At 38.3% G+C, this 26,900-nt stretch overlaps 1 protein-coding gene across 10 annotated transcripts in view; it reads right to left on the reverse strand.

Moving 5' to 3' along the window:
* The window catches only part of wu:fj29h11 (uncharacterized), a 120,890-nt gene that overhangs the window by 5,903 nt on the left and 88,087 nt on the right, over nt 1–26,900 (reverse strand). For 9 of the 10 annotated variants that reach the window (XM_067430100.1, XM_067430101.1, XM_067430108.1 and 6 more), the window contains 13 exons: nt 25,368–25,510; nt 20,622–20,806; nt 17,376–17,641; nt 15,969–16,188; nt 15,074–15,251; nt 10,706–10,832; nt 10,446–10,523; nt 8,499–8,678; nt 6,037–6,326; nt 4,692–4,837; nt 4,534–4,618; nt 4,096–4,210; nt 455–568 (listed from right to left, as the gene is read on the reverse strand). In XM_067430100.1, the coding sequence (XP_067286201.1) occupies nt 455–568; nt 4,096–4,210; nt 4,534–4,618; nt 4,692–4,837; nt 6,037–6,326; nt 8,499–8,678; nt 10,446–10,523; nt 10,706–10,832; nt 15,074–15,251; nt 15,969–16,188; nt 17,376–17,641; nt 20,622–20,806; nt 25,368–25,510 (2,127 nt within the window). The remainder of the gene's footprint in view (nt 1–454; nt 569–4,095; nt 4,211–4,533; nt 4,619–4,691; nt 4,838–6,036; nt 6,327–8,498; nt 8,679–10,445; nt 10,524–10,705; nt 10,833–15,073; nt 15,252–15,968; nt 16,189–17,375; nt 17,642–20,621; nt 20,807–25,367; nt 25,511–26,900) is intronic. The other variant, XM_067430102.1, reaches the window with a different exon arrangement.

Genomic DNA, 26,900 nt, shown 5'->3' on the forward strand with positions numbered 1-26,900 from the left:
TGCTTATAAAATTTAAACTCTTTTATTTTGTATCTAAATGACGATGGTTTGTCTAGATAAGACCCTTATTCATCGTCTGCTGTCGTTTAAAGCCCTCTGAAGCTGCACTGAAACTGTCATCTGGCCCTTGAGCCGTTTGAGGCCCATTGAAGTCCATTATATGGAGAAAAATCCTGGAATGTGTTCATCAAAAACCTTCATTTCTTTCCCACTGAAGAAAGAAAGACATGGACATCTGGGATGAGATGGGGGTGAGGAAACTATCAGTAAAGGTTTATTTAAAAGTGAACTAATCCTTTAATGGTGAGACTTTTGTAATCAGGCTCTCAAATATTATATAAACATTTGGATTTAGATTTATCGGCAGATATATCGGCTATTGGCTTTCAAATATTAAGAATTATTGGTATTGGCGCATTCCTACTTTATACTACTCTTTATCTGCAGTCTGTACCTGAACTGATGCCGCCCGTTTTATTAAGCGAGGCTTTAGGCGGCCAGCAAACCAGCCGGTCCTCTTTGTTCGGATCCTGCTTTTGGTCTTCCTGCACGACTCCTGATGGACGGACTGTAAACACAAGCACAACAATGAACAAATACTGCCAAAACAAACACAATCACAAACTGCCATACTAAACCTCCATTTCAAAGCAGTTAGGACTTCACTGAGCATTATATGTGGCGCCAGCCATCCAATAATCCTTGTGCTTTGATGCTTTTGATAAGAAACGAAGCCTCAGATTTTTAAAAAAAATGCTTTTCTTAATCAGTATTTTTGTCTTGTTTCTAGCCCAAACATCTAAACATTCTTAAAACAAGAAGTATTTACTAGACAAGCAAAAGTAATTGTCTTGTTTTGGGGAAAAATAACTCAAAATGAAGAGAGTTTTTGCTTAAAATAAGATAAATAATCTGCCAATGGGGTGAGAGAAATAATCTTAATTCAAACAGAAAACAAGATTATTTTTCTCACCCCATTGGCAGATTATTTATCTTATTTTAAGCAAAAACTCTCTTCATTTAGAGTTATTTTTCCCCAAAAACAAGAAAATCATTTGTACTTGTCTAGTAAATGTTTCTTAATGTAAGAATTTTTAGATGTTTGGACTAGTAAGAAAAGCATTTTTTGCAGTGAGCCATCTCGCACTGACTCTCCTGTGATATTGCTCATATATATTCAAATGGATCGATACTGAATGAAATGCATGTGAGTTTGAAATGAGGTTTGTGTGAATGCCCTGGTTATTCATGCGTGTCTGCGGATGGAAGCAAGAGGAAGAGAGAGAGAGAGTCTCCATCTCTTTTCCTCGCTCTGGAAACAGCTGCGCTTTCATGTCAGAGAGACGAGCGGCAAACAAACACACATTAGCATACGAGAGCGCGCTGAGAGAAATGATGAAATGAGGGCGCAGATTAAACTGGAGGAGGAATCAAAGGGATCCGCACAGCTGCTGATGTCTCTGTGGATCAATGAATGCGATCTGAATGCAATCTGAATGCAATCCGAATGCAATCCGAATGCGATCCGAATGCGATCTGAATGCGATCCGAATGCGATCCGAATGCGATCTGAATGCAATCTGAATGCAATCCGAATGCAATCCGAATGCAATCCGAATGCAATCCGAATGCGATCTGAATGCGATCTGAATGCGATCTGAATATGATCCGAATGCGATCTGAATGCGATCTGAAAGCAATCCGAATACGGTCTGAATGCGATCTGAATATGATCCGAATGCAATCCGAATGCAATCCGAATGCGATCTGGATGCGATCTGAATATGATCCGAATGCAATCCGAATGCGATCTGAATGCGATCTGAATATGATCCGAATGCAATCCGAATGCGATCTGAATGCAATCCGAATGCGATCTGAATATGATTCGAATGCAATCCGAATGCGATCTGAATGCAATCCGAATGCGATTTGAATGCGATCTGAATATGATCCGAATGCAATCCGAATACGATCTGAATGCGATCTGGATGCAATCTGAATGCAATCCGAATGCGATCTGGATATGATCCGAATGCAATCCGAATGCAATCTGAATATGATCCGAATAAAATCCGAATGTGATCTGAATGCGATCTGGATGCAATCCGAATGCGATCCGAATATGATCCGAATGCGATCTTAATGCGATCCGAATGCGATCTGAATATGATCCGAATGCAATCCGAATATGATTCGATCTGAATGCGATCTGGATCCGATCTGAATGCGATCTAAATGGGATCCGAATGCGATCTGGATCCGATCTGAATGCGATCTAAATGGGATCCGAATGCGATCTGAATGCGATCCAAAGGTGATCTGAATGCGATCCGAATGCGATCTGAATGCGATCTGGATGCAATCCGAATGCGATCTTAATGCGATCCGAATGCGATCTGAATATGATCCGAATGCAATCCGAATATGATTCGATCTGAATGCGATCTGGATCCGATCTGAATGCGATCTAAATGGGATCCGAATGCGATCTGGATCCGTTTTGAATGCGATCTAAATGGGATCCGAATGCGATCTGAATGCGATCCAAAGGTGATCTGAATGCGATCCGAATGCGATCTGAATGCGATCCGAATGCGTTCCGAATGCGATCTGAATATGATCCGAATGCAATCCGAATGCGATCTGGATGCAGTCCGAATGCGATCCGAATGCGATCTGAATATGATCCGAATGCAATCCGAATACGATCTGAATATGATCCGAATGCAATCCGAATACGATCTGAATATGATCTGAATGCAATCCGAATGTGATCTGAATGCGATCTGAATGCGATCTGAATGCAATCCGAATGCGATCTGAATATGATCCGAATGCAATCCGAATGTGATCCGAATATGATCCGAATGCAATCCGAATGTGATCTGAATGCGATCTGGATGCAATCCGAATGCGATCCGAATATGATCCGAATGCGATCTGAATATGATCTGAATGCGATCTTAATGCGATCCGAATGCGATCTGAATATGATCCGAATGCAATCCGAATATGATTCGATCTGAATGCGATCTGGATCCGATCTGAATGCGATCTAAATGGGATCCGAATGCGATCTGGATCCGATCTGAATGCGATCTAAATGGGATCCGAATGCGATCTGAATGCGATCCAAAGGTGATCTGAATGCGATCCGAATGCGATCTGAATGCGATCCGAATGCGATCTGAATGCGATCCGAATGCGTTCCGAATGCGATCTGAATATGATCCGAATGCAATCCGAATGCGATCTGGATGCAGTCCGAATGCGATCCGAATGCGATCTGAATATGATCCGAATGCAATCCGAATACGATCTGAATATGATCCGAATGCAATCCGAATACGATCTGAATATGATCTGAATGCAATCCGAATGTGATCTGAATGCGATCTGGATGCGATCTGAATGCGATCTGGATGCAATCCGAATGCGATCTGAATGCGATCTGGATGCAATCCGAATGCGATCCGAATATGATCCGAATGCAATCCGAATGTGATCTGAAAGCGATCTGGATTCAATCCGAATGCGATCCGAATATGATCCGAATGCGATCTGAATATGATCTGAATGCGATCCGAATATGATCCGAATGCGATCTGAATATGATCCGAATGCAATCCGAATATGATTCGATCTGAATGCGATCCGAATGCGATCTGGATCCGATCTAAATGGGATCCGAATGCGATCTGGATCCGATCTGAATGCGATCTAAATGGGATCCGAATACGATCTGAATGCGATCCGAAGGTGATCTGAATGTGATCCGAATGCAATCTGAAGGCGATCTGAATGCGATCTGGATCCGATCCGAATACGATCTGGATCCAATCTGCATGTGATCTAAATGCGAATGCAATCCGAATGCAATCTGAATGTGATCCGAATGCAATCCGAATGCGATCCAAATGCGATCTGAATGCGATCCGAAGGCGATCTGGATCTGATCTGAATGCGATCCGGATGCGATCTGAATGCAATCTGAATGCGATCCGAATGCAATCTGAATGCTATCTGAATGCGAATGCGATCCGAATGCGATCCGGATCCGATCTGAATGCGATCATAATGCGATCCGCTTACCGAGGGTCTCTGTCTTCACTTCCACCGGCGGCTCAGGGACGGCCCACAGCTCCTCGTTCGCAGGGAGTTCGTGAGCGTTCTCCCGCTCCAGAAACCGCCTTAAAGCCGCTCCGTCCTGAAGAACACAATACAGTCACACATTCATGTGATGCAAGCAGGTCATGGTTTTGCAAATAAATGGATTTGAATAAGGGTTGTCAATCAAGATACGCTAATTACTCTATATATTTATATATATAGATAGAGGGTTGTTTAAATCAAAATAATTACAAGAGCAAGTGTCATCCCACAGCAAGTGTCACTGAAGACGAGGCATTTACTGTTTTGAAGGCGATACAAATCTTGCTTTTGAAAACAAGGACAGCCTGAGGAGCACAGCAGGCATTACCGAGTGTGAACACGCTCATCCTAATCACAGGATTTAATCTCCATACTCACGTTTATGCAAGAAACAAGGGCCTGGAGGAAGCGCTCCAGCTCTTTGGCGAAGGTCTTTTCCGTGGTGAACAGTTTCACCAGCTCTCTGCAATAACATAAAGAGAGGTGAGCCACACACACACAAGGATTGAGAAGCATGAGCATGACAGACGCTGTACCTGCAGATGTCCAGTTTGGCCGAGAGGTGATCTTTGTGGATGTACAGCTCTTTTTTGTCTTTCAGGAGGCATATAATATCCTCGCTCTCAAAAATCGGGTCCTCGTCCGGCACCTCGAGCCGATAATGATTGTACAGTTTCCCGACCTGAAACACAAACGTTCCTGTTTTGAGAGAAGGGTATCTGCAGGTTTCACCGAGTCAAATTTAAGACCTTTTTAGGTCCATTATGAATAAAAAAAATGCAGAATTACTAAATTACTTACAAAGCAAATTAATTAATTTAAATTGTACAAAGTATTAGTAAACTTGCACTTATTCATAGCATCTATCTCATCATGATTTTATATATATATATATATATATATATATATATATATATATATATGCGTTACATTATTATTATTTTTTTGATCAAATTTTTTTTTTTTGATTTTGTGGATTGATTCATGATTCAGATCACGTGTCATAAAAATCACGTGACTTTGGCGATCTGAATCATGAATCGATTCGGTTTGAATCTTTGTTTTGAAATCGGCCCATCACTAAATAAGTTATTTAGTTTTTTTTGCGCACAAAAACTATTCTCTTCTAACGACGTCTTTAGTGCCTTTATGGGTCTTGAGAGAGGAAATGACATTGGTGTCAATGAAGGCCTTTCTGAGCCATCGGATTTCAACACTAATATCTTCATCTGTGTGTGAAGATGAGCGGAGGTCTGACGGCTGGCCAACCACAGGAGGAATTAATGACAGGATTTACATTTTGGGTTGAACTAACCTTTTAAGACCTGTTTAAAATTATTTAAGACCTAGAATTCAATACTTCTGCAAATTTAAAGGAACTGTGTGTAAGAAATGTATTTCGATTAATCTTAAAATGGCCCTGATATGTCTCTAGACATTAAGAAATCCTGTTAACGTCAAACACTTCTATCACTGCCTACAGTAGTCCGGCAGGATATTGTCATTATAAAGTTGTTGTTTCAGCTCAACTGATGTTGATGATGTCATGTTGTGTTTTGGCCTGAAGCTCCGCCCTCCACCTATCGACCAATCACGAAGTCAGTAGTGTTGCCAGATCTGCTCTAGTTACCACAGCTGCAGATCTACAAACGTTCTGCTGATCCTGCAGCCAATCTGGCAACCTCGAGTCAGGGGGAGGGGGACCGGGTGACACCGCTCTACAGTCATCTGAAAGTGATTGCAGTACCAGTCTTGGCCACAAAAATGACTTTTTAAGGGCTTAAATTTTGATTTTGAAATGTAAGACTTTTAAGACCCCACGGGATCCCTGTGAGAGAAGGAACGAGATGCAAACAGGCTGCATTGTGGAGAGAATCTCACCTGTCCGAAACTCATGGAGCTGATGCGTTTGGCAATCCCAGCTTCCTTCAGCTCACTGTACATGTCCTCGAAGTCAGCATGATGAAGGATGAACCTTTGGATGTAGGGGACGAGCTGGCGAACCAGGGCCTGAAGGCCGGGGCAGGGCCGGTAACTCTCCGTCTGAGCTTCGGTCGTCACACACTTCGAGAGTCGCTCAACTCCGCAGATTTGCAGGAAAAGCTCCCTGTCGCTCTCGCTGAACGCCTCCTTCTCCAGCTTACCTGAGGACAAGAGAACCGCGAAATTGCCTTCGCAATCCAGGCCAATCATCGTGCAGTTAAAGCCTGTTTTTGAACACAGATCTGAACATGCATCCGGACTCAAAAAGTTAATGCACTGCAAAAAAAAAAAAATGCTTTTCTTACTTAGTATTTTTGTCTTGTTTCTAGTCAAAAACATCTAAAAATTCTTTTTAAAACAAAATTCATCTAAAAACAAGAAGTATTTACTAGACAAGCAAAAATCATCGTCTTGTTTTGAGGGAAAAAAACTCAAAATTAAGAGAGTTTTTGCTTAAAATGAGCGAAATAATCTTCCAATGAGGTAAGCAAAATGTTTTGTGTTGGGCTGCAAAGATAGAGTTGACAATACCGACTCGTCATCGCCGCAGTCGTGAACGCCTATAGAGGGAAATGCACCTTTCATCTGGATTACATAATCAAAGGATTTGTGTTTGTTGTTTAAACATAGATATTTCAAACTTTCTAAAGGCCTATTTCTCATGTCTGTGAGGAAAGTATAAGCTTTTGTCGTTTTGTCGGTCTTATCGTGAATATTGCATTGCGTGCTTTTGGCATCGATCGAAGTCTTAAGGGTCCAAGTCAAGTCTCAAGTCTTTAGGTTCCAAGTCAAGTCTCCAGTCAAGTCTCAAGTCTTTAGGGTCCAAGTCAAGTCTCAAGTCTTTAGGGTCCAAGTCAAGTCTCAAGTCTTTAGGTTCCAAGTCAAGTCTCAAGTCTTTAGGTTCCAAGTCAAGTCTCCAGTCAAGTCTCAAGTCTTTAGGTTCCAAGTCAAGTCTCAAGTCTTTAGGTTCCAAGTCAAGTCTCCAGTCAAGTCTCAAGTCTTTAGGTTCCAAGTCAAGTCTCCAGTCAAGTCTCAAGTCTTTAAGTTCCAAGTCAAGTCTCAAGTCTTTAGGTTCTAAGTCAAGTCTGAAGTCTTTAGGGTCCAAGTCAAGTCTCCAGTCAAGTCTCAAGTCTTTAGGTTCCAAGTCAAGTCTCAAGTCTTCAGGTTCTAAGTCAAGTCTCAAGTCTTTAGTTTCCAAGTCAAGTCTCCAGTCAAGTCTCAAGTCTTTAGGTTCCAAGTCAAGTCTCCAGTCAAGTCTCAAGTCTTTAGGTTCCAAGTCAAGTCTCCAGTCAAGTCTCAAGTCTTTAGGTTCCAAGTCAAGTGTCCAGTCAAGTCTCAAGTATTTAGGTTCCAAGTCAAGTCTCAAGTCTTTAGTTTCCAAGTCAAGTCTCAAGTCTTTAGAGTCCAAGTCAAGTCTCAAGTCTTTAGGGTCCAAGTCAAGTCTCAAGTCTTTAGGTTCCAAGTCAAGTCTCAAGTCTTTAGGGTCCAAGTCAAGTCTCAAGTCTTTAGGGTCCAAGTTAAGTCTCCATTCAAGTCTCAAGTCTTTAGGGTCCAAGTCAAGTCTCAAGTCTTTAGGGTCCAAGTCAAGTCTCTGAGGTCCAAGTCAAGTCTCAAGTCAAAACTCAAGTCTTTAGAATCCAAGTCTCAAGTCTTTAGGGTCCAAGTCAAGTCTCCATTCAAATTTCATATTTGAAAATCCGAATATCAGATAGTTCATGACATAGGTAACAAGCTTGTGAATATGTTGAATAAAGAAACGGAATAAAACCGATACAGTTGAGCTGTCATACAGCGCTGTTGTGGTTGCTGTGTGTCATGTGAGTTGTCGCCATGTCGCCAGGTTTGTGTATATATATATATATATATATATATACAAACCTTATTGTTTCCATGGCGACGACTACTTTGCTGTTGTTAGTGCTGTAACTGTTATGTAATGTAAAATTAGGCCTATTGTAGTTTGATTAGGTTTTATTGATTTTTTTTAAGTAAATAGTGTTTTGTATCTCTTTACATTTATATATTTAAGTATACTTTTAATAAATTGTTCAATTTAAAATTATATATTTTTATATATATATATATTTTAAAATCAATAAAAAGTCATTCTTTAATGTCATCCACCGTCATTTTGTGGCTTCTTTTTAAAGTATCGGTTTGGCACCATTTAGGCACCGTTTTAAAAGTACCGGTTTGGCACCGGTATCGTAAAAAAACCAACCGATACCCAACCCTAATTGGTTCGTTCTGTAAAAGTGTTGACTGAAATCAATTCGAGCAACTAGTATTTTGCGAGAATCATGGTAAATGGCATTGCCAACGTTTGCATTCTCCAATAAACATGCATTATTTCCCAATACCTTCATGCTTGGATCTGCTGGCGGTTCTCTTGGCTGCGGACGGCAGGTTGAGCAGACAAACCGAACTGTGCGATTTGAAGATCTTCTCCAGGGTTGCGCTGTCTGCGATCATGGGCTTACGAGCTAAAGTGACCCAACCGCTAGTCTTGGTGGGGAAAACTCTTCTATGGGACACCATTTCTGTTCAGACCATAAACAGATGAAAGGGTTAGTTCACATTCACATCATTAACTCCTCTCCCTCATGTTGTTCCAAACATGTGAGCCCTTCGTTTATCTTCAGACACAGATGAAGATATTTCTGATGAAATCCCAGAGCTCTCTGACCCCTTCATAGACAGCAATGTAAACTTTCAAGGTCCAGAAAGGAAGTAAAGACACGGTTAAAACAGTCATGTGACTCGAGTGGTTCAGCCTTAATGTAATGAAGAGAATAGGGGTGGGGGATATAGCCTCAAAATTATATCACGAGATTCAGTTTAATCTCCTACCGTATCGGAGAGAAATGTAGACGCTCGTTGATCTGCCATGTGTGTGTCTTTAATGCAGACTCTCCTCGTGTGTTTGCAGTTTAAATATAATGATGCATTTAGAAGTTAACGGCCAAACGTATCATTAAAAAAGTTCTCAATGCTGCTGCAGGTGAAATATAATGTGGACAACACTGAATAAATATATTTTCGTCAGGTTAAATACTTATAATTGATCACTCAAACCTTTATCTAAACCTCTCTACTTAACACTTTTTATCTGCGTTTGTAGTTCTAATGGAATCCTCGTCCAACTCGCAATGGGTTGTGGGTAATATCAGCCGTTAGAGTTCAGTTCAGTTCAGTTTATTATTCATCCGTTGCACAAGTGTCCAAACACATAATTTATACAATCACACACATCATTACAATTACAATTGATTTAACATAGAAATGGCAGTCGGTATGAATGAGTGTTTAAATCTCTTCGTTCTCCCTCCTATTGCTCTATATCTACGACCTGATGGAAATACCACAAACTCTCTATGTAATGGATGGGAAGAGGAATTAATTATCACATTGGCTTTTTTAACAATGCGCTCTTTAAAAATGTCTTGAACTGATATCTGAGATATCTGAGAGTGTGTGTCGATCCGCACTTCGAATTCAGACCGGAAATAGAAAACCATCCGGGTATCTTTAGAATACTCTTTTCAGCATACTACGATTTGGGACATACTTATTCTATTTTCGAATACTATTTAGTATGGATAGTATGCTAATTGGGACGCAGGGTCAAATCAGCTTTCTCCTGCCAGCTGTATAATTTCTCTATGTTATGATTGACATACGTCTTGTCCAATCAGCGGTCAGTATTCCATTCACCGTGTCACTTCCGGTATCTGGTACAGTCCCTTTCCGTTAAGAATCGGTCATTGTACATTTGTTTTAGGACTGGTAAAAGTGTTTTGCGTCTTGTTAATTTGTTTTCCAAAATGTAAATTTGTCTCGAGCTTCGTACAAGTGTTTCACACTTTGTAATGTTGTTTTGCACTTCCCGGCCACCGTAGTATAGTGTGCATACACTTGCATACGCTCTCGGACTAAATATAAAATATCTTAAACTGTGTGTGAAGATGAACGGAGGTCTTACGGGTGTGGAACGACATTAGGGGGAGGAGTTAATGACAGAAGTTTCATTTTTGGGTGAACTAACCCTTTAAGGCTAAACCCCTTTGAGTCACATGACTATTTTAACCATGTCTTTACTTCCTTTCTGGAGTTTGAAATTGCTGTCTATGGAGGGGTCAGAGATCTCCTCGGAAATATCTTCATGTGTCTGAAGATGAACGAAGGCCTGACGGGTTTGGAACGACACGAGGAGTTAATGACAAGAGTTTACATTTTTGGGTGAACTATCCCTTTAAGAGCAGAGCAGACATCGTCAGCTCGACAAACACACAGAGTTCAGATCTCACCCTTCAGAGAGCTGCAGTATGTGGAGTTCAGCTGTGTGTCCTGGTCCTGCTCGCCGTGAAGGATCTTACATTTATCAGCTTTTAGAGAGTGAGAGAGAGAGAGAGAGAGAGAGAGAGAGAGAGAGAGAGAGAGAGAGAGAGAGAGAGAGAGAGAGAGAGAGAGAGAGAGAGAGAGAGAGAGAGAGAGAGAGAGATGAAGAGAAGCGCATCAGAAATGTCCAGGTAATGGATGATTAGGCAGGATAGCATTTGGTCCCCACCTAGTTTGGCAAAGATGACTGAGACGTCTTGGACAACGTCTCCTGTAGCAAGAGGAGCCGATTCGCAGACCGCCTCCAACAGGGACACGTACTGCTTCATCGAGGGATTGGCCTCCACTTTGAGAGACTGCAATGGTAATAAAGGCTCCTTATATGCATTTATTTCACTATTAGCCATAGAAAAACGTCCCATATAAAGGATCAGTCGATATTAGTAGGGCCCTTTTTATTTTGTCCCAAATTATTTGTTTTGTTTACATTTTTGTGGATTCACTGCAAAAAATGCTTTTCTTACTCAGTATTTTTGTCTGCCAATGGGGTGAGAAAAATTGTTATTTTAAGATTATTTTTCTCAGCCCATTGGCAGATTATTTATCTTATTTTAAGCAAAAACTCTCTTCATTTTGAGTTATTCTTCCCAAAACAAGACAATTACTTTTGCTTGACTAGTAAATGTTTCTTAATGTGAGAATTTTTAGATGTTTAGTCTAGAAACAAGACAAAAATACTAAGTAAGACCATTTTTTTTTTTGCAGTGTTCTGTTTTAATTTAATTTTAGAAATATATGTGGATGTCTAATCAAATTAATTTGTAAAATGTAATAATTTAATAAAATGTAAATCATAATAGGGCCGTAAGAAATGTGTTTGATTTTGTCCCAAATTATTTGTTTACATTGTTTAATTTTTTTTTAATAGAAATTATGGATGTCTAATCTATTCAATTTGTACAATTTAAAAACATTTAAATCCTCATAGGGCCCTAAGAAATGTGTTTTATTTTTCCCCAAATTCCTTTTGTGTAAATTATGATTGAGTTTTAATGGTTTAATTACATTTTAATACAGGATGTCTAATGAATTGACTTAAAATAAAAATAAAATAAAAACAAATTATAAACTTAAGAAGTTTATAGAATAAAAATAAAATAAAAACAAATTATAAACTTAAGAAGTTTATAGAATAAAAATAAAATAAAAACAAATTATAAACTTAAGAAAAAAAAAAATAATAGGACGTGATGAAGTGTCTTTCTTTTCCCCAAATTTTCCCAAAGCAATGCATAAGACATTAACAAAGAAATTAATGTACATTTTAAAATATTAATAAATAGAAATATTGGCAAACAAAACAGAAGTTTACTGTATTATTAAACATTACTAAAATGTTTAATGAAGTGTATTATTATTGTTTTTATTACATTCTGCTGTATAATAATAATACACTCATGTCATCATTTCTTCAAGTCAAACCAAACCTTTATTTTGATGACTTTTGAGTTTGTGTGTATCATCATAAAGTGATTTACTTTTGATTTATTCATCCAAAATTACCAAATTCCATGACATTCCTCAATATACAGTAAATTTAGCCATTGCCTCAATCGGTCCCATATAAATGATCAGTCGATATTATTAGGGCCCTTTTTAATTTCCCCCTAAATTCCTTGTTTTGTTTACATTTTTCTGGATTCTGTTTTAATGGTTTAATTCAAATAATCTAAGGATGTCTAATCAATTGAATTTCTAAAATGTAATGATTTAATCATAATAAAAATGAAATATGCTTTATTTTTTCCTAAAATCCTTTTGTTTAAATTTTGATTGAATTTTAAAGGATTAATTAAAATGTAATAAAGGATGTCTGGTGAATTAATTTAAAAAAGTTTGCCATTTTTATTGCAAAAAAATAAAAAAATAAAAAAATAATAATAATATATATACAGGGTATCTGCAGGTTTCCCCAAGTCAAATTTAAGACTTTTTAAGACCTTTTTTAAGACCATTATGAATAAAATTTAAGACATATATCACGCAATAAAAAAACGCATAGGAAATGCAGAATCACTCAATTAGGCTACTTAAAATTATATTATTTAATTTATTTAAATTGAACAAAGTATTAGTAAACGTATTATTCATAGCTCAGTCCCACTAGGATTAGCGCATATATATATATATATATATATATATATATATATATATATATATATATATATATATATATATATATATATATATATATATATATCTCAATTGACCAAAATTAGTTTTTATTTTGTGGTGGTCACTTCCATAGATTTGCAAACATTTTTTTTTTTTTTTTTTTATAATTAGGATGCAACATTAACCATATTATTATGTTAGATGCACAAGTCACACATTGCAATAAAACTGACAAAATGCATGAATCTTGTTTTGTTATTATCAAAAAAGGCTGGTTCAGTTGTGTGCGATCTATCTTTAATAACATGATCGCTTAGGGTGGGAACCAACATCTTAAAAGTAAACCACAGCAATAATTGCTTAATATAAGTAAAACGTTTTCAAGTGATTACGTAATCAAGTAATCGGTCATTAATAAAATTTATTATAAACAAATGACAATAGGACAAATAAATACAATATAAAGATGCATATCTACAAAGAGGAACACTCCACCGTTTTTAGAAATAGGGTTTATTCAACTTCTTTAGACATTTAGATATGTGGGCAAATGCATTTGTCTCAGCGCATGCATTGTTTTAGTTCGGCAGGGTCGCCGCTAGCTTAGCTTAAAATGCATTTCCCCACATATCTAAATGTAGCAAAGTACCAAAGTTGAATAAGCCCTATTTCTAAAACAGTTGGTGTTCCTTTAAGTGTAAGTGCTGTTTCCCCCGTTTGTGTTGTTGTTAAGCTATATTAGTTTGCTTTCACTTTGAGAACATACTAATGCGCAGATCCAGCGCTTACTTACACGTCCCAAACTTTTTAGCTCAAATCAGGATATAGACATATGGATAATGTGTATATTTGATCGTTCAAGAGTAACCTTAGGGTAATGAGCCAAGAAATAACACATTCAATACACTCGCGCGAGCGCTGACAGGCAGCAAACACACGCAGCCTGACATCGGAGTTCGGAGTTTACATCACTGTTATTAACTATTTTAGTGAAATCGGGTATATTATACTTTTATTTGGTCATTAAGCAAGATGGTGAGAAAGATTCGCCTTCGCGTTCACGATCGCGGAACTGCAAGAACCGTCAGACTCAGCTGAAGAATAAAATCCGTTTTATGCGTCTGTGGGGTACGATCAGAAAGAGGCTCGTGCCAATAACACGAAAGCTGATTGGCTGCAATACACGTGGCATGCTTGCCTAATTTGTAGTTGTACTAGAGCGAACAATAGTTGGTCTAGCGAAAGAAAGAACTACAAACACCACAGAACAAACACACAAACACACACACACACACACGTGCGCGCGTGCTGCGGGAGGCGAGAGCATTTCAATGAGGTAGCGTTACATGAACGTAGGAAAATTAAGACCTGTTAAACATTATTTAAGACCTAGAACGCAGTGCTTCCGCGAATTTAAGACTTTTTAAGGCCTTATATTTTGATTTTGAAATTTAATACTTTTAAGACTTTTTAAGACTCCGCGGGGACCCTGTATATATTACAATTTCCTATGAAGTGTTTTTCTTTTCCCCAAAATTTTCCAAAGCAATGCATAAAATATTAACAAAGAAATGAATGTACATTTTAAAAGATGAATTAAATAATTTGGTTGGCAAACAAAACAGAAGTTTACTGTATAATTAAAACATGGATTACATTTTTTTATATTACTTAAAAATAATGTTTAATGAAGTGTATTATTATTGTATTTATCACATTCTGCTGTATAAGTAAAAACCAAACTTTTAATTGAGTGCTTCAATCAGTCCCATATAAATTATCAGTCAGTATTAGTAGGGCCCTTTTTGTTTTGTCCCAAAATGTTATTGCAGAATAAAGTAAAATATATAATGATTTTTTAAAAACAATAATAGGGCCCTATGTGTTTTCTTTTCCTCAAATTTTCCCAAAATCCATTAAACAAGAAATGAATGTACATTTTAAAATATTTATTAAATATTAATATTAAAAATGTTGGCAAAAAAAAGTTTACTGCATAAAGCATGGATGTAAAAATTGTACATTACTTAATAATAATGTTTTAATGAAGTGTATTATTATTATTGTTTCTATTACATTCTGCTGTATGATAGTAATACTTTGTCATAATTTCTTCAAGTTAAACCAAACCTTTATTTTGATGATTTTTGAGTTTGTGTGTATTAGAATAAAGTGATTTATTTTTGATTTATTCATCCAAAATTACCAAAATCCCATGATATTCCATGACACAGTTAAACGTGATTTTTTGGCAAATCTCAAAATGAAAATCCACTTTTAATATTGTACTTGATGTCAACATTCAGTGTTTCATTCATTTATTTAGACAAAAATAGTAAAACATTTTAATTTTGGCCATTTCTTAACCAGAACATGACAATAATCGTATCAAAATCGACTGGAATTTTAACCCTAAACAAACCTTGAACATGCTCTTCATGTCCTGCAAACCATTATAAAATGGTGCCAAGACTCTGGGCTCCTGTATCCCGCTGTCAGATCGTCGGATCAGCTCCTTGTATCTCTGGAACATGCCTGTCGGATCCCACCAACAAACCTCTTTGAGATGATAGAAGCGCCCGGAGCACCATTCATCCGTCCTGAAGAGAGGATATCAGCACAACTGTAAATGCGTGAAGGATTTGAGGGTATATTAAGGCTGGTCAATAAAATGCTCCGAACAAACATATAATCCTCCGGCGTAATCCAGGACACCATTTTTATTGTTTTCTGGGGGAAAATCTCAAAATGAAGTGAGTTTTTGCTTAAAACAGGCAAAATGATCTGCCAATGGGGTGAGAAAAATAATCTGATTTCTGATTGGGACGGAAACAAGAAACAAGATTATTTTTCTCACCCCATTGGCAGATCATTTTGCCTGTTTTAAGCAAAAACTCACTTTATTTAGATACTTTCCCCCAGAAAACAAGAACAAATATCTTATGTAATTTTCCTTTTCTAGTAAATGTATCTTGATTTAAGAATTGTTAGATATTTAGACTAGAAACAAGACAAAATGACAGCAAAAAGAACAGCATTTTTAGCAGTGTACAGCAACTCCACATGTTCCCGGGGGCGGGGTTATGCAAATGTTAGGGTTAGTGATGTCACTAGCCGTCAAACAGCCGTTTGTTGTAGTTCTTAAAGAGAGATTTCTGTAAGAGAAAATATCTTCCTGTGCTTTGAACTTTGAGCGTTGTAACTTTGTAGATGTTGATTATGCTCAAACAGAAACACTACACACTCACTAAAGTTAAAAATGATAATGACCCAGCCCTTTAATATTAACATGCTTGGTTAACCTCTGTACATCTGACCTGTCATACTCGATGAAGACTGCGGGCGAATGCTGGAACAGGTCTCTGAGCTGGACGCTAGTGCACTCGGCGTACAGATAGCGGTACACAGAGTGTATGTGATCCACTGTAGAGCTGAAATCGGCTCCTTCACACTCCTCAGACGGATCCTCACACACCTTCCTGCACCAGCGCTTCAGATAGCCAATCATGTCCTCCACATGCACACTGTGTCTCATTCCTGCAAGAACATTTATACGTCAATTGCAGTGCTGCAACAGTTACTTTGAAAAAGTAATCTGATTACTGATTACTCCTTTAAAAAGTAACTTAGTTACTTTACAGATTACTTGATTTTAAAAGTAACTAAGTTGGATTACAGCTTCTTACAGCTCTTACAGGTTTTTGGCCTTGTCTGTTCCGTTGCTTCTATTACTCTCCCCTTTTTTGTAAGTCGCTTTGGATAAAAGCGTCTGCTAAATGATTAAATGTAAATGTAAATGTAAATGGATTACAAGTTGCTTTATTAGTTACATTCAGCAGTTTCCGACAACAGCCCCGCCGCCTCAACACAGAAATAACGACCGTTTTTGCCAACACTCACTCTATTGGAAGTGCATTTTTAACAGTAACGTCAACAATGTATCTCCTGAGATTTTAAGTTGAAATTAAAAAATATTTCCTGAAAAAATATTCTACCCGAGATGCAAGAAGAAAGCAAAAATATTTGTATTTATTTTTTATGTGAATATATTAGGGCTGGGTATTAACACACATTTCACAATTTGATTCGATTTCGATTCACAAGCTTTCTATTCGATTGGATTCAATTCAATATTGATTATTTTGGATATAGGCAAGGCAAGGCAATTTTATTTGTATAGCACATTTCATACACTAAAAAAATGCTTTTCTTACTTAGTATTTTTGTCTTGTTTCTAGTCCAAACATCTACAAATTCTTAAAACTAGAAGTATTTACTAGATAAGCAAAAGTAATTGTCTTGTTTTAGGGAAAAATAACTCAAAATGAAGAGAGTTTGTGCTTAAAATAAGATAAATAATCTGCCAATGGGGTGAGAAAAATAATCTTGTTTTCGGTTTGAATTAAGATTATTTTTCTCACCCCATTGGCAGATTATTTATCTTATTTTAAACAAAAACTCTCTTCATTTAGAGTTATTTTTCCCCAAAACAAGACAATAATACTAAGTAAGAAAAGCATTTTTTGCAGTGTTGGATGTGAGGTGCGCTTCAATGATTATTTCATTCATTAACTGAAAACAGGATGAATAATCGATTCTTGGGATTTAAGAATCTATATTGTTTTGTAAAAGTGAAAATCAATTAAAATCGAGAAATCAATATTTTTTACCCAGCCCTAGAATATATAGTAAAGTGTAATTTATTCCTCTAATCAAGGCTTTACCTATCGCTCTGGTGAATTCGCTGGGCTTCTGTACGCTGTGCGCGTAATCGACGTGGGATCCGAGAAGCCGGAGCACCTCCGCAGAATAAATGTAGACAGATTTGGGCTGTAGGTAAGATACGGGTCGGCTCTCGTCCCATGGTGGCCTGCGCGCTGGGACCCAATACAGCTGCATGAGGAGATGATAGAAGGAAGATTTGGCCTCTCGCATGGGTCTGCCCTCGCTGTCCAAAACCTGCGACCTCAGGTACTGCGAATACTTCTCTCTGTAACACAAACAGGATGGGTTTTCATATAAAAAACACATGCATTGCATTTAAACAGCAAAAAATGCTTTTCTTACTCAGTATTTTTGTCTTGTTTCTAGTGCAAACATCTAAAAATTCTTAAAACAAGAAGTATTTACTAGACAAGCAAAAGTAATTGTCTTGTTTTGGGAAAAATAACTCAAAATGAAGAGAGTTTTTGCTTAAAATAAGATAAATAATCTGCCAATGGGGTGAGAAAAATAATCTTAATTCAAACAGAAAACAAGATTATTTTTCTCACCCCATTGGCAGATTATTTATCTTATTTTAAGCAAAAACTCTCTTCATTTTGAGTTATTTTCCCCAAAACAAGACAATAATTTGTACTTGTCTAGTAAATGTTTCTTAATGCAAGAATTTTTTAGATATTTTGAATAGAAACAAGACAAAAATACTGAGTGAGAAAAGCTTTACAGTAAAGAGCCCGTAGTTTGCCTATCTAGTCCATCAAATACATAAACATTGCCATATTAAATAACATAGTAAGACTTGTCATGACATGAGCAATATGCAGTTTGTACACTATTTTTGTCTGAATTTTTTTTTAAAGCTGCAGTACACTGATCAGGCATAACATATTGTGTTGGTCACTCTTTTGCTGACCCGTCTCTGATGGACTCCTCTAGACCCCTGAAGGTGTGCTGTGGTATCTGGCACCAAGATGTTAGCAGCAGATCCTTTAAGTCCTGTAAGTTGAGAGGTGGGGCCTCCATGGATCGGACTTGTATGTTCAGCTCATCCCACAGATGCTCGATTGGATTGAGATCTGGGGAATCTGGAGGCCGAGTCGACGCCTCAAACTGGTTGTTGTGCTCCTCAAACCATTCCTGAAGCATTTGTGCTTTGTGTCAGGAGCATTATCCTGCTGGAAGAGCCACAGCCACCAGAATACCGTTTCCATCAAAGGCTGAACATGGTCTCAGCAATGCTTAGGTAGGTGGAGCGTGTCAAAGTAACATCCACATGGATGGAGGACCCAAGGTTGGCCTCCGCAGGACCCACTGCCTCCTCCGGCTCGCCTTCTTCCCATAGTGCATTTCTATCAGAACCAGCATTAACTTCTGGAGCAGTTTGAGCTCCAGTAGCTCGTCTGTTTGATCGGACCCCACGGGCCAGCCTTCGCTCCCCACGTGCATCAATGAGCCTTGGCTGCCCATGACCCTGTGGCCGGTTCTCCACTGGTCCTTCCTTGGAGCACTTTTGATAAATACTGACCACTGCAGACCAGGAACAGCCCACAAGAGCTGCAGTTTTGGAGATGCTCTGACCCAGTCGTCTAGCCGTCACAATCTGGCCAAACTCGCTCAAATCCTTACGCTTGCCCATTTCTCCTGCTTCACACACATCAACTCTGAGGACAAAATGTTCCCTCGCTGCCTAATATATCCCACCCACTAACAGGAGCCAAGATAAAGAGATCATAATGGTCATAATGTTATGCCTGATCGGTGTATGCATGCAGTGAATCTGTTCGAGCGGGTGAATGTGTTTTTGCTCATGAATGTAAATGGAGCATAAAGCAGGTGGGTCAGGCGAGGCCAGCAGACAGAGGACAGTGTGATGAGTCCCACGCTGCAGCTGAGATCAGCGAGGGCGACGATTCAACCACACTTTAAAACACATGGCATTTCCTCAGAGCACCTGAAGAGCTGTGCTATACATGCCTTTGAGAGCTTTATAAAACCAAGCAACCAAGAATAGACCAATGCATGTTTCCCGATTAGGATCTGACGTGGCTTTTACGGTCATCAGACACAGTCCATTAAATAAACAGGCCAAATCCATCAAGCACACACACACATGCTAGACAGCAGCCCAAACATAGCACAATATTTCCTCCTCTTTAAAGCTTATGAGATCAGAAAAGCTAAAACGCAGATGATGCCAGACTAATATCCATTTCCTCCACGCGACCGGAGAGTTTGAATAATCTGGACTAAAGAGAGCAGATGTGCTCAGCAGATTGAGTGTAAACGAAGTGGAGCAGAGAATCATGGGGGATCAAGGCATTACTTGCTCGGTTTATGGGTGAGTTTAGGAGTTTCAACCACTCAAGTCTTTGCCGCTATAGTGCAAAGCAGAATCTACACAAATGCATTGTTATGCCAGCATTTCCTGCATTGCTATTCACCAGCTGCTGCTGAATGTTCAAACAAAGCCACAGCAAAATAAACAGTTCTTTAGAGAGTCGTGACCTTGCAGTATTTGCAAATACAAAACGATGAGCTAAAGAAGTTCTTTGTGGCAGAAAAATGCCAATCACAGCTCGTCTGTTTGCCTTCGCTCCCCACGTGCATCAATGAGCCTTGGCTGCCCATGACCCTGTGGCCGTCACAATCTGGCCCTTGTCAAACTCGCTCAAATCCTTACGCTTGCCCATTTCTCCTGCTTAACACATCAACTTTGAGGACAAAATGTTCACTTGCTGCCTGATATATCCCACCCACTAACAGGAGATGAAGAGATCATCAGTGTTATTCACTTCACCTGGTCATAGTGTAATGCCTTGATCTATTACAGTCAGTAATAAAATAAGAACAAATAATCAAAATTACAGGCAAAAGCACAAATAAATACAATATAATTAAGATACAAATTAAACAAATAATGCTTTTCAGATATCTAACATTAGTTTCATGTACATAAATGTAATAAAGTCCTATAATGCCCTTTTCACAAGATGTAATAAAAGTCTCAGGTGTCCCCAGAATGTGTCTGTGAAGTTTTAGCAAAAAATACCCCACCGATTATTTATTATAGGATGTTTTGAGAGCCCCTATTTGGGTGGCAGCAAAAGCTGCTACTCCCTGCCCCCCTTTTCAGAATAGGGCAGAGCCTAAACAGCTAGCGCTAGTTTGGATAAACGACAACAACTGGAGTGTGAAGAACCTCATATTCATCTTCTCTGGTTGAAAACCCATTAACACATTTTATTTACCCAGCGTCCCAGTTGTTGTCCAGCAGGCCAATCAGAGCTCGTCTCTGCTGTAGTTTGGTGTGAGCGTTCAGCTGCTCTACGGTGGCCAGTTTATGAAACTCAGCGCAGTGATGATCCTCAATGACGTACAGTCCATCTGCAGGCTTCGGCCAAAGCTCACTCTCCACTGCCCACGGGCTGGATGCCTGCCAGAGACATTACAACGCTCAATCAGACTCAACCAGACTCATTCAGACTCAATCAGACTCAATCTGATTCAATCAGACTCAATCTGATTCAATCAGACTCATTCAGACTTAATCTGACTCAATCTGATTCAATCAGACTCAATAAGGCTCAATCTGATTCAATCAGACTCATTCAGACTTAATCTGACTCAATCCGATTCAATCAGACTCATTCAGACTTAATCTGACTCAATCCGATTCAATCAGACTTATTCAGACTTAATCTGACTCAATCTGATTCAATCAGACTCATTCAGATTCAATCTGACTCAATCAGACTCATTCAGACTCAATTTGACACAATCTGACTTAATCTGACTCAGTCAGACTCAATCTGACTCAATCAGGCTCAATCTGACTCATTCAGACTCAGACTCATTCAGACTCATTCAGACTCAGTCAGACTCATTCAGACTCAATCTGACTCAATCTGACCCAATCAGGCTCAATCTGACTCATTCAGCCTCAATCTGACTCATTCAGACTCAGTCAGACTCATTCAGACTCAATCTGACTCAATCAGGCTCAATCTGACTCATTCAGACTCATTCAGACTCAGTCAGACTCATTCAGACTCATTCAGACTCAATCCAACCCAATCAGGCTCAATCTGACTCATTCAGACTCAATCTGACTCATTCAGACTCAATCTGACTCAATCTGACTCATTCCGACTCATTCAGACTCAGACTCAATCTGACTCAGACTCAATCTGACAATCAGACTCAATCAAACTCAATCTGACTCAGACTCAATCTGACAATCAGACTCATTCAGACTCAATCAGACTCAGACTCAATCTGACTCAATCTGACTCAGACTCAATCAGACTCAGACTCATTCAGACTCAATCTGACAATCAGACTCAATCAAACTCAATCTGACTCAGACTCAATCTGACAATCAGACTCAATCAGACTCAGACTCATTCAGACTCAATCAGACTCAATCTGACTCAGACTCAATTTGACAATCAGACTCAATCTGACTCAATCAGACTCAATCAGACTCAATCAGACTTAGACTCAATCTGACTCAATCTGACTCAGACTCAATCAGACTCAGACTCATTCAGACTCAATCAGACTCAATCAGACTCAATCAGACTCAGACTCAATCTGACTCAATCTGACTCAGACTCAATCAGACTCAGACTCATTCAGACTCAATCTGACTCAATCAGACTCAGACTCAATCTGACAATCAGACTCAATCAGACTCAGACTCAATCTGACTCAATCTGATTCAGACTCAATCAAACTCAGACTGAATCTGACTCAGACTCAATCAGACTCAGACTCAATCTGACTCAGACTCAATCAAACTCAGACTGAATCTGACTCAGACTCAATCAGACTCAGACTCAATCAGACTCAATCTGACTCAGACTCAATCAGGGTCACTGGGAAACACCGGGTTTGGACTCACAGCGCTCAGTATGCAATACACTGCAAAAAATGCTCTTCTCACTCAGTATTTTTGTCTTGTTTCTAGTCAAAATATCAAACAATTCTTACATTAAGAAACATTTACTAGACACGTAAAAATTATTCTCTTAATAATTAAATTAATAATTTAAAATTATTTAAATTATTCATTTTGAGTTATTTTTTCCCAAAACAAGACAATTACTTTTGCTTGTCTAGTCAATACTTCTTGTTTTAAGAATTTTTAGATGCTTGGACTAGAAACAAGACAAAAATACTGAGTAAGAAAAGCATTTTTTGCAGTGTATGAATGCACTACAGAATACACAAGACAACACATCTTTCACTTGCACTTTCTTTACTGGTTCATGCTCGAAAAAACATGTATTCTTATCAGCTTTTAACCCATCATGAATCAGGTTTTAAATCCTGTGTGCTGTTCTAGTACGGTTTGTTACCCTGCTTGGTATTAATGCATTGTATCACAATGTGCTCTTAAAGTGATGAAATGACATGCAAAAACTGAACTGCACTGCAAAAAATGCTCTTCTTACTCAGTCATCTTGTCTTGTCTCCAGTCTAAATATCTAACAATTCTTAAATCAAGACGCATTTACTAGATCAGTAAAACGACTATTTTTTCTTGTTTTCTTAAAAAATAATATCTAAATGAAGAGAGTTTTTGCTTAAAACAGACAAAATGATCTGCCAATGGGGTGAAAAAAATAATCTTTTTTTCTGATTGGGACGGAAACAAGAAACAAGATTTCAATCAGAAATAAGATTATTTTTCTTGTTTTAAGCAAAACTAACTTCATTTAGATTTTATATAAAAAAAAAATATATATATATGTAATTTTACTTATATAGTAAATGCATCTTGATTTAAGAATATTTAGATATTTGGACTGGAAACAAGACAAAAATACTAAATAAGAAGAGCATTTTTTGCAGTGTGATTCTTATGAGACGGCTGTTGTGATGAACATTTGAATGAATTACACGCTAAATCCATCAGTACGGTTACTGAGTGCATGTTTATACGACGAGGCCATCGTCAGGCACAGTTAATGCTATATTTGGGTTATGAAAAATTCAATCAATGTTTGCTGTGTTATATAATCCCCCATGTCTGGTATTTTCATCTTTTCTCGTTGCGATTACATTCACAGAACAGCATGAGTGAAATGTGTTGTTTAAGACAGAAGGACACAAACGGCATTGAGGACTTCGGCTTTGACTTCCCCCTTTTATCACATCCAATTAGTGCCAATTTCGCACTTTCACTTCATTAAACGGCTCGCAGCGGAGAGCGCTGGGATTGGCTGAAATCGAGGTTGCTTCTGATCTCACACCACTGTTGTGCGCCACACACACTGCAAAAAAACACTCTTCTTACTCAGTCATTTTGTCTTGTTTCTATTTAAAAATATCTAAAAATTCTTAAATCAAAATGATCTTACTATATAAGTAAAACGAAATAAGACATTTTTCCTTGTTTTCTTAAAAATAAAATCTAAATGAAGAGAGTTTTTGCTTAAAACAGGCAAAATGATCTGCCAATGGGGTGAGAAAAATAATCTTATTTCTGATTGAAATCTTGTTTCTTGTTTCCGTCCCAATCAGAAATAAGATTATTTTTCTCACCCCATTGGCAGATCATTTTGCCTGTTTTAGGCAACAACAATCCATCGCTCTCCAATGACTTTGTATAGCGTGAGGCGCCTCCTTGTCAATTCAGACTTATTACAAAAAACAGAACAATGTCTAAAAGCTGATATGTTAGGGTGTATGTATATGAGGTGTGCACAGGCACAGGCAATAAGATGTGAAGCTTCAGCAGAACTTGTTTTAACTTCTGTTTTTTTGGTTCTGGGTTCTTTAGCTTGTTTTCTATACACCTTTATCAGCTTTTAGACATTGTTCGTTTTTTGTTGTTGTTATAAGTCAGAAATAACAAGGAGGCGCCTCACGCAACAGAAAGTTAATGAAGACGGTAGGTTTGTTTTTACCCCCCGGTGGGCGTTGCTTTCAGATTATGACGCGTGTCACTCTGTCTCTAGCCATAGTTTTCACACGTCGTCACATGTTTATAGGAAGGCCCAAAAGGGCAAAACAAGGCTCTCCTCCAATCGCCCGCCAGTCATTTTTACCAGGTTTGTAGTCAGTAGTACTGCAGTAAGTTATATTAAAATACCAAATTCAATATACACTGTATTGATGTTGCACACTTTGTACCGGAAAGCCAATGAACACAGAATATTAGTGCAACACGAGGTTTCTCGCTAGGTGATTTCCCATCGAAACCCATTATAAAGAAAACGTTGCATTCATATTGTGGGTTTCATCTACTCGCCTTTATATAGTATGCGTCATCAAAGAGGAGTCAACTGAATTTGATCTTATAATATCACTGTTATAGTACATTACGGCACTTTAATGGTTTAAAAGTCGTCGTCAGTTCACCCTCCGTCTGCTTGATCAGCTCTATTACGGGTTTCCTGCATAATTAATCTGTTTAAAATAAGTGTTGTAGCAACTCGATTTAAAATAAAACCCATATCAACAAATCCTAGATTAGCGTTAACTGAATCCTTGTTGGTGCAACTCACCTTATAGTGTTTTTCACATTAAGCGTTTTAAAAACGTCCTGTTGTTTTTAGTGTATTGAAATACTGCAGCAGGTTCTGTATAGTGGACAAAACATACATGTTGTTCACATATTTTTTCCTTAAGATGGAAATTTGACAGGTTTGTGTTGCAGCTCAATGGAGTTCTTTGGCGGTTTTGCCCTCCAAGGCTCTGCGACAGTCACATGACTGAAAACTATGGATAGTCATTGGGTCACCTAAGCTCCGCCCACATCCTGCCTCTTTTTTGTCCATTTTCTGTTATCCTGGAGTGACGCGTGATGACGCGCTGCTAAGATGCTGTCGGCTCGACTCTACGTTTAAAGCTTCAGAACGGCTTATTGGAGTCCTATGGCTGACGTCACGGACACTACGGCCATATATTTTTCCAGTCTATGGTTATTTACAGAAGAGCTGCAGGCCTGATTGACACGCTTAAGTCTGACAGTCACACCATCTCACCAGTTCAGAGGCGGTGAAGGTGCGCTTCTCCTTCCTGAAGATGAGAAGATCTCGCACCCCCAATGAGCTGAAGATTTCTCTCCAGCCGCTCACGTCCCGATCGGCCTTCAGATAGCAGGAGTCCAACAGGACCCAGTCCACACCTGGAAAAGCAGAACAACTGGAGAGTCTGAAAGGGCTGGATGCACTGCAAAAAATGCTCTTCTTACTCAGTATTTTTGTCTTGTTTCTAGTCCAAACATCTACAAATTCTTAAAACAAGAAGTATTTACTAGACAAGCAAAAGTAATTGTCTTGTTTTGGGGAAAATAACTCAAAATGAAGAGAGTTTTTGCTTAAAATAAGATAAATAATCTCCCAATGGGCTGAGAAAAATTATCTTAATTCAAACAGAAAACAAGATTATTTTTCTCACCCCATTGGCAGATTATTTATCTTATTTTAAGCACAAACTCTCTTCATTTAGAGTTATTTTTCCCAAAACAAGAAAATAATTTTTACTTGTCTAGTAAATGTTTCTTAATGTAAGAATTTTTAGATATTTAGACTAGAAACAAGACAAAAATACTGAGTAAGAAGAGCATTTTTTGCAGTGTGGATTCAGGAGTGACGTCTCCATCCCATTGCATAACATCCGTGTTCATGCACAATTCATGCTCTTGTAACCCTCTACTAAAGACTTAAGTGAATCAATTATTTGGGACAATCATGAACTGTGAAACTTATTCCAAGACTGAAGTAAGTAGGCAACACTTCACAATAAGGTCCCATTAGTTAACATTACATTAACTAATAATGAGCTGTTACAGTATCTATTAATCCTTGTTATCACACGGCTCTCTGAAATACTTGATTCTGATTGGTCAATCGCGCATTCCAGCGGTATGTTATTCCCAGATAACACACACCGCTCATCCGGGTACTGCGAGTTATCTTGACCGGTTCTACTTCTGTGCTTAACGCTGGCGCCATCTTGTGGCTTAAACAGCCGTGGGTTACAATGGAAGACTTCAAGGCGGGTTTCCTTTATAACGTTTTTAATATGGATATTTTTCTGACACAAACACATCGATTGGAATCAGAAGGCTCTATTAACCCATCGGAGTCGTGTGGAGCACGTTATTTGACGGACAGCTGCATTTTTTATGGACTTCAGACACAACTACAGCTACTGCTGGGATTAACGTTAGCCTGGACTTTTTAAATATAACTCTGATTGTATTTGTCTGACAGAAGAATGTCATAAACACCTATAATGACCTGAGGGTGAGTAAATCAGAGGCTTGGGTTCATTTTTGGCTGAACTAACCCTTATAGCATCCCTAAATAATTGTTTTTCAATATATTAAACTTTAAATGGTGATTTATTTCTGTGATCAGAGCTGAATGTTCAGGATGGTTCCTCCAGTCTTCAGTGATCATGATCCTTCAGAAATCATTCTCAGATGAGGATTCATTAGGAGTGCTGGACACAGTTCTGCTGATCAATATATCTGAGGAATAAAAGGCTCAAAAGAACTGCATTTATTCAAA

The sequence above is a fragment of the Pseudorasbora parva genome, chromosome 21 (assembly GCF_024679245.1).
Source record: "Pseudorasbora parva isolate DD20220531a chromosome 21, ASM2467924v1, whole genome shotgun sequence".
Classification (NCBI taxonomy): Eukaryota; Metazoa; Chordata; class Actinopteri; order Cypriniformes; family Gobionidae; genus Pseudorasbora; species Pseudorasbora parva.